General features: G+C 40.2%; 1 protein-coding gene across 1 annotated transcript; it reads left to right on the forward strand.

Annotated features, from left to right (window-relative positions):
- The first annotated feature begins 7,068 nt into the window (after positions 1–7,068).
- On the forward strand, positions 7,069–7,816 carry RPA4 (replication protein A4). Its single transcript, XM_023508542.1, is given in 3 exon segments — positions 7,069–7,234; positions 7,237–7,788; positions 7,791–7,816. Coding segments are annotated over 3 exon segments (744 nt in total).
- Positions 7,817–8,020: the final 204 nt, after the last annotated feature.

The raw sequence follows: 8,020 nt of genomic DNA on the forward strand, positions 1-8,020 counted from the left end.
CAAAAATATCATTTGGAGTAACCTGGGCAAGGCATAGGCCAATTTTAATTTCCTTCTTTGTATTTCTATATTGGAAAACAACTGATAACAGTTATAAATTATGAGATGAATAGAAAAGTAAAGACTTCTTAGCTATTCTGGTGTATAGTGAGGCCTGAGTGACTCTGACATGGGGCATAGGTTATAAGCCAGTGAAAGCTTTCTGCATTTCTTTCTTTTTTTTTTTTTTTTTTGAGACAGAGCCTCAAACTATCCCCCTGGGTAGAATGCCGTGGCATCGCAGCTCACAGCAACCTCCAACTCCTGGGCTCAATCGAGTCTCCTGCCTCAGCCTCCCAAGGAGCTGGGACCACAGGTGCCTGCCACAATGCCTGGCTATTTTTTTTTAGTTGCAGCCATCATTGTTGTTTTGGCAGGCCCAGGTTAGATTTGAACCCACCACCTTAGGTGTATGTGGCTGGAGCTTTAGCCACTTGAGCCACAGGTGCCGAGCTGCTTTCTATAATTCTAATAGGCTCCCAAGTGTCACTAATGATGTTGAAGCACTGATCATACTTTGAATGAGAAGAAAAAAAAGAAGAAGAAGAAGGAAGAGGAAGATAGGGCTATGAACATGAATGAGGAACAGACATGAGACACCACAGAAGTATAATGATTGTGCATGAAGGATAAGAAAAGAATCTGGGATGAGTGAGGTTTCTGGCCTGGGTGACTTTGAGGATGGTGGCAACATTAATAAAAGATAGAGAAATCAAGTGGGAGAACAAGGTATAGAAAACAATGGAGGAGTTGAGAGCAAAACTTATTAAATGATTAAGTCATTTTTCTGGGAGAGTATTATGTGGATTTGTCCAACAGTCCATTTTAACTCTCCATATGCAGCTGAGTAGGGTTCAGTTAGAGGCAGATTTGAGAGTCATCTATATAAACATAAGAGATGAGGCCATGGAACAGGGTGATGAAACTGATGAGGGAAAAAGTGGCAGAGAGAACAGAAACTTTGGGAAATTCTAATTTTTCTTTTGCTATTTTTTAGAGACAGGGTTTTGCTCTATGATCCAGCCTGGAGTGCAGTGGTGTGATTTTAGCTCACTGTAGCCTCAAACCCCTAGGCTCAAGTAATCCTCCTGCCTCAGTGTCTCAAGTACCTTGGAATCCAGGTACATGCCACCATAGTTGGCTAATTTTTTTTTTTTTTTTTGGCACTTGCCCAGGCTTCTCTTGACGTCTTGGCCTCAAGTAAATGATCCCCTGTCTTTGCCTCTAAAGTGCTGGGATGACAGGCTTCAGTCACCGTGCCTGGCCCAGAAATGTTAATCATTTTTTTTTTTTTTATTTTGAGACAGAGTCTCACTCTGTCACCCTTGGTAGAGTACCATGGCGTAATAGTTCACAGCAATCTCAAACTCTTGGGCTCAAGCAATCCTCTTGCCCCATCCTCCTGAGTAGCTAGGACTACAAGCACCCGCCACAACACCTGGCTAGCTTTTCCATTTTTAGTAGAGATGGGGTGTCACTTTGTTCAGGCTGGTCTAGAACTCTTGGCTCAGGGAATTCACCCACCTTGGCCTCCTAGAGTGCTAGGATTACAGGGGTGAGCCACTGCAACCAGCCATAAATGTTAATCTTAAGAGACATGCTAAGGAAGGAAACTGGGTATGGTGGCTGATACCTGTAATCCTAGCACTCTAGGAGGTCAAGGTAGGAAAATCCCTTGATCTCAGGAATTGGAGACCAGCTTGAGCAAGAGTAACACCCTGTTTGAAGTTGATATGAGTTAGGCTGAAACCACAGCACTCTAATCTGGGTAATGGAGTTTAGACTCTCTCACACACAAGATACGTGCTAAGGAAGGAAATGAGGAAGTAGTCAGGAAAGCAATATAGAAGACTAGATACTCCGAAGGGTCCTCCAAATATCTGTAGCAAATAGATACCGTATAAAACATAATTTTTGTTGCATTTCTGGATGTGTGAGTTAACAATTGCTGTATCATAAACCGTCCCCAAACTCCGTGGCTTGAAACCACAACCATTTGTCATTGTTCATGAGTGCATGGGTTGGCTAAATATCTCTGCTGATCTGGAGGCATTTATCTGTGGTTTTCTGGTGGGTTGGCCGGGACTCACAGGTCTAGGGTGGTCCTGGCTTGGATAGCTGGATAACTGTGCCTCTCATCCTCCAGACAGCTAGCCCAGACTCATTCACTCAGTAGTTACAGGGGTACAAAAGAGTGAGAAGCATGCAAGGCTTCTTAGGGTCTACGCTTATACTTGACACGATATCACTTCTGCTGCAGTTTGTTGACCAAAGCAAAACACAACACTAGTCTGGATTTGAAGAGTAAAGAAATAGATACCCTCTCTTGATAGGAGGAGCTGCAAAGAGTGTAGATACAATTATGACCATTTTTATAATCAATATATCATGTGAGATTTACTAGAAGTAAAAGTAGTCTTCAAGAAGCAAACAAATAAACAAACAAAAAAACCCCAAACAACCAATGCAAACAAGCAAACAAAAGCCATGACAACCATAAGAAACTCCAGTGAACTTGTTGAGATGAGCAGGGCACTTGATGAGCCTTCCAAAACTGAGACAGAAATATTTCCTTGGAAAACTTCAGTGTTCTTACTGGAAGAAATAAGGAAAGGCCACTGGTCATGTAAGAGAACAAACATCTACATCAGAATCCAAAATTCATTAGAAAATTCTAGAAACACAGGGGGTGTCTGGAAAGTATGAAATATGAAAATAGAGACATACATGGCTGGATACTTTCTGGACACCCCTTGTACTTTAAATTGAGATGAAAATTTCTTTGTCTTTCTGTATGTATACAGAAACAAGTATGCATATAGAACAACATTTAGGAGTTTGATCTTGGACTCAAAATCAGTTTTGAGGAATGTCATCCATCTCTTCCTAATGTGTTGAAAATGTTTTCACATTGACTACCTTGGGTTATCCTGAAAACTACCTGTAAGAGAGGTAAGGCAGGCATTATTATTCCTACTTCATATGACTTTTCAAAATAATATGTTCACTATCTTATAAAAGTGAACATGTATAAAAGTATTCATTTCAACATTAGTGGGAACAACCCATATTTCCACTCAACGGGAAAATGGGTAGACAAATTTTGGCATTTTCACACAGTAGAATACAATATAGAGGTAAAATTGAATTAACTACAGCTACATGTAACATGTCTGAGTCTTAGAGAAATCAAGCTAAGTGAAAAAAGAAGTCACAGAAAACTACATAACATTTTAATAAAATTACAAAGGAAGTAGAATAATATATAGCTCAGGTATAACTATATATGACATAAAACTATATAAAAAGAAAATAAAGAAATCAAAATAAAATTCAAGATACTGTTTACCACTGGGGATGATGTGGAAAGTAAAGAGATGGGATAGTTCTTAGATTGGGCAATGGGTTCATGAATCTTCATTTTATTATTGAATTTCACAACATATGTTATATATATCTTTTTCTGTTTATTAAATATCATCACATAATTTTTTTTAGATAGTCACAAAAGGAAAGTGAAACAGGAGAGAAGCATCAAGGAAGCCACATATTTTTAGTAAATGGATTGTGCTTCAGAGTCAAATACTATGGAAGCCCTCAGCAAGATGAGGCCTGTATGAAAACCATGGACTTCATAACTGGGAGCACACTGGTCAGCTTTGGAAGCAACCATATTCAATGGGGATTGCTGATGCTAGATTACAGGATAGAAAGGAATATGTTATAGAGAAAGTCTGGACTCAGAAGGTACACAAGTCTTTCATCTAGTATCATCTCTCAAATCTACAAGAGCTAACAGTTGTTGAGGCTATATTATATGCCAGTCCTTTTGCATATGAGGTCTGAAAATTAAGTTCATAAACTCATCCTAGAAAAAGTCCTACATACCTCATTGCTGAATATCACTATCACCACCTTCAAAGTACTCCCCTTGGGAAGATATGCACTGACATCCACCCTTCAAAGCAATTTTGGAACTCTTTCTGGAATGTAACATGCTACATGTCTGAATGTCATGTAACATGTTACATGTCATGAATGTAACATGTCTGAGTCTTACAGACAATTTTAGAACTCTTTCTGGAATGGCCATCAGAACTATGGTCATATTACCCTTGATGTCCTGAATGTCATCAAAATATCTTTCTTTCAATATTTCCTTTATCTCTGGGGAAAGAAGAAAGGCAAGTAGGAAGGGTTATTTGTTTACTGGCTAAATCTCCTTCATAGACAGTACTGCATGAGCTGATGCATTGTCATGATGCAAGAGCCATGAGTTGTTGGTGAAAAGTTCAGGTCTTTTTTGATTCGGCACACATAGCACAGTGGTTATGGCACAGTCACATACACCAAGGCTGGTGGATTTGAATCCAGCCTGGGTCAGCTAAGCAACAACGACAACTGAAACAGAAAAATAGCTGGGCATTGTGGCAGGTGCTTGTAGTCCCAGCTACTCAGGAGGCTGAGACAAGAGAATTGTGAGCTCTAATGCCATGGCACTTGCCTGAGGGCACGTAGTGAAACTCTGTCTAAAAAAAAAGAAAGAAAGAAAAGAAAAGAAAAAGAAAATTTCAGGTCTTTTTCACCTAACTTTTTCACGCAACCTTTTTAGCACTTCCAAATAGTAAATTTGGTTAACCATTTGTACAGTTAGTATGAATTAATAATGAATAATCCCTCCAATATCAAAAAAAAGTTAGCAACATCATTTTGACTTTTGATTTAAACCGATGGAACTTTTTTGGTCATGGAAAATTGTCTGACTTCCATTATGCACTTCAACACTTTGTTTTAGGATCATATTGGTAAACCCATGTTTTGTCATCAATGACAATATGGTCCAAAACATTGTCTTGCCTCTTCAAAAGGTCTTGGCAAACTTCAATTTTTTCTCATTTTTGAGCTCCTTTGGGACCATTTTTGCACACACCTTTCTCATACCAAGATTTTCAGTTAAGATTTTACTAACTGGCCAGGCATGGTGGCTCATGCCTGTAATCCTAGCATTCTAGAAGCCTCAGGAAGGAGGATCACTTGAGCTCAGGAGTTCAAGACCAGCCATAGGAAGAGCAAGACCTCATCTCTACTAAGAATAGAAAAAATTAGCTGGGCATTGTTGCAGGTACCTATTGTCCCCACCTACTTGGGGAGGCTGAGGCGGGAGGATCCCTTGAACCCAGGATTCAAGTTATGAGCTAAGCTAACACCATGGCACTCTAGCCTGAGCAACAGAGTGAGAATATGTCTAAGACAAAAAAAAAAAAAGATTTTCCTAACTATTTTCTCTATCAGTGTTTACTTAGTCTGCTGTGCTTCTCATAATCAGCTGATGATTTTGACACAAAATATGAAAAATGTTTGCAATGTTTTCATCAGTTCTGTGCATTACTGGCTGCCCTGACCTCTCTTTATCAGTGATACTTTCTCTCCCCTCAGAAAAACATAATCCATTTGTGCACTGCCATTTTCTTCATGGCATTATCCCTGTAAATGTGGACTAATGTATCTCTAATTTCACTTCTACTGTTTCCAAGTTCAATGAGAAATTTACAAATGGGGCGGCACCTGTGGCTCAGTGAGTAGGGCACTGGCCCCATATACTGAGGGTGGTGAGTTCAAACCCGGCCCTGGCAAAACTGCAACAAAAAAAAATAGCTGGGTATTGTAGCGAGTGCCTGTAGTCGCAGCTACTTGGGAGGCTGAGGCAAGAGAATCACCTAAGCCCAGGAGTTGGAAGTTGCTGTGAGCTGTGATGCCATGGCACTCTACTGAGGGCGATAAAGTGAGACTCTGTCTCAAATAAAAAGGAAAAAGAAATTTACAAATATTTGTTCATTTCTCTAATTCAAGCTCTGACATTCTCATAAGGGCACACACAAACACCCAACAATAATGAACATCACTCAGCAAGATGCCACTACACATTGGCATGAACACAGCTGTGAAACACTAATATATCAAGGTTATAAAACCTTACTGAGTTTGTACAGTGCTGCCACTATAACTGCTGGGAAGTTTGTGAACTTAATTATCAGCTCTTGAATACTATGTCATTTGATCCTCACAACCATCCCCACAGGGTAGTCTAGGGGAGAGTAAGCTCAATACTTGTGTTACTACCAAATTATATTCACCTTTGACCACATGCAGAGAGCACCACTGACACTGGCATGGGAATTAATGCTTCACTATTCCATTCTAAATTTTAGATATAAGAACTCAAATGGTTAAGTAATGGCAACTAACCCAAAGGTGATGAATCAAGTCTATCCAGAAATGGATCACATATCCTCCATTGCCATGCTAGGGAAAATGAAGCCATATAACTGACAACTCACCTCTACCCCAAGACAGGGAGGGGCAGTTCCCCAAAAGAAAACCCTGGGTTAATTGCCAGAATAAGGAAGGAATGCTGGGCAGGTAGAAATAAGAGTTATCTACTAAATCAAAGCAGACTTATATTTAGAACCCTGGTTTTATTACTTATTAGCTGGGTATGGATTGGGCCACCACTGAATTGGTTTTCTCATATGTAAGGGGAGATGGTACTTACTTTAAAGAGTTGTTTGAGAATTACAAATACTCTAATGTACAAGAGTTTAGTAATATTCTTGGTACCTAATAAGTCTTCAATAAATGGTAATTTATTAATTGAAACTTAGTATTTTGGTTTTATGATTTCATTCCTTTCAAACCTGAGAAGTTGCAGCATTCAGAAATGGAGTGGGACTAGTAAAAACGCATTTTTATGAACGTGGCACTAAAGGCTTTAAATTACATGCAGAGCTTTTAAAATGTAGCAACCACTAGCACACCCCAAGGAGTTGTGGGATCAGGTGAGAACCCGACAGGTCCCAATTGGCTAGAGGCAGCTGCAGTGTGGTAGCTGATTGTCTACATAGGTAGTGTGAAGCTGGTCGTGTCAAGCCCCCAGCATTTGGTAGTAGCCCTTGGTGGAGCTCAAATTCAGTCTGTGGAGCTCTCTGATGAGAGCCAAATGTCACCTCCTTTTCCTCAGCTATCCTTAAGATGAATAAGAGTGGGTCTGAAAGCTGTGGGAGCATCTCTGCTGAAGATGGAGCTCGTGGAGGCAGGGACCAGCCATCTGAGGGAAGTACAGCTCCAGAGAGGAAGACCCTCAGACCCAAGGTCCGAATCCAGAGCATTCTACCTTGTTGTGTAAGCCAGCTGCTCACCTGGCTGATAATGTGTTCAAGGTTAGGGGAATTGTAATTTCCCAGGTCTCCATTGTGGGAATAATAAGACAGGCAGACAGAGCTCCAAATTGCATTCTTTACAAAATTGATAATATGACCTTGAAGCCAATTGAGACCTGGCATTGGCTTGGCAGAGATAAAGGCAAGCTGCCAGTTGGCATATATGCTAAAGTGTTTGGCATCCTTAAAGGTTCCACAGGGGCAAAGAGTCTTGAGATATTAAAAATCCGTGTCCTGGAGGACATGAACGAGTTCACTGTGCATATTCTAGACATGGTTAATGCACACATGATTCTGGATAAAGGCTGTCAAGAGACCACTGGGAAAAGTATGCCTGTGGATGATGCCAAATATGACAAATGTTGCCTCAACTTCATCTCGAAGGAGGTGCTACATTTGGTTCATGAGTTTCCTCAACAGAAAGGGATAAGCATCTATGAACTCCAGAGTCAGCTCTGAGGCCTGAGCATTAAATCCATCAAGGAAGTGATTGATTATTTGACCATCGAGGGCCACTTCTATCCTATTATGCCTGGGAGAATTTTAAATCTGCTGATTGAAGTATGGTAAGCATACTTTCATCTTCTGAAGAGCCTTACCTCCAGCTGTGAATAATTTTGACCTGTTGACTTTTAAGAAGTAGGATTTTTCAACAAAAAAATCTCGACTGGCATCCTTAGGCAGTTTGCTGCATTTCCAACGGCTTTGAACTTTTCTGTTTTTCTAATCATATTTAAAGCTCCAACGGAGATGTCCATGGACAA

This window comes from Otolemur garnettii, unplaced genomic scaffold, assembly GCF_000181295.1.
Source record: "Otolemur garnettii isolate 467f Iridium unplaced genomic scaffold, OtoGar3 scaffold00256, whole genome shotgun sequence".
Taxonomy (NCBI): Eukaryota; Metazoa; Chordata; class Mammalia; order Primates; family Galagidae; genus Otolemur; species Otolemur garnettii.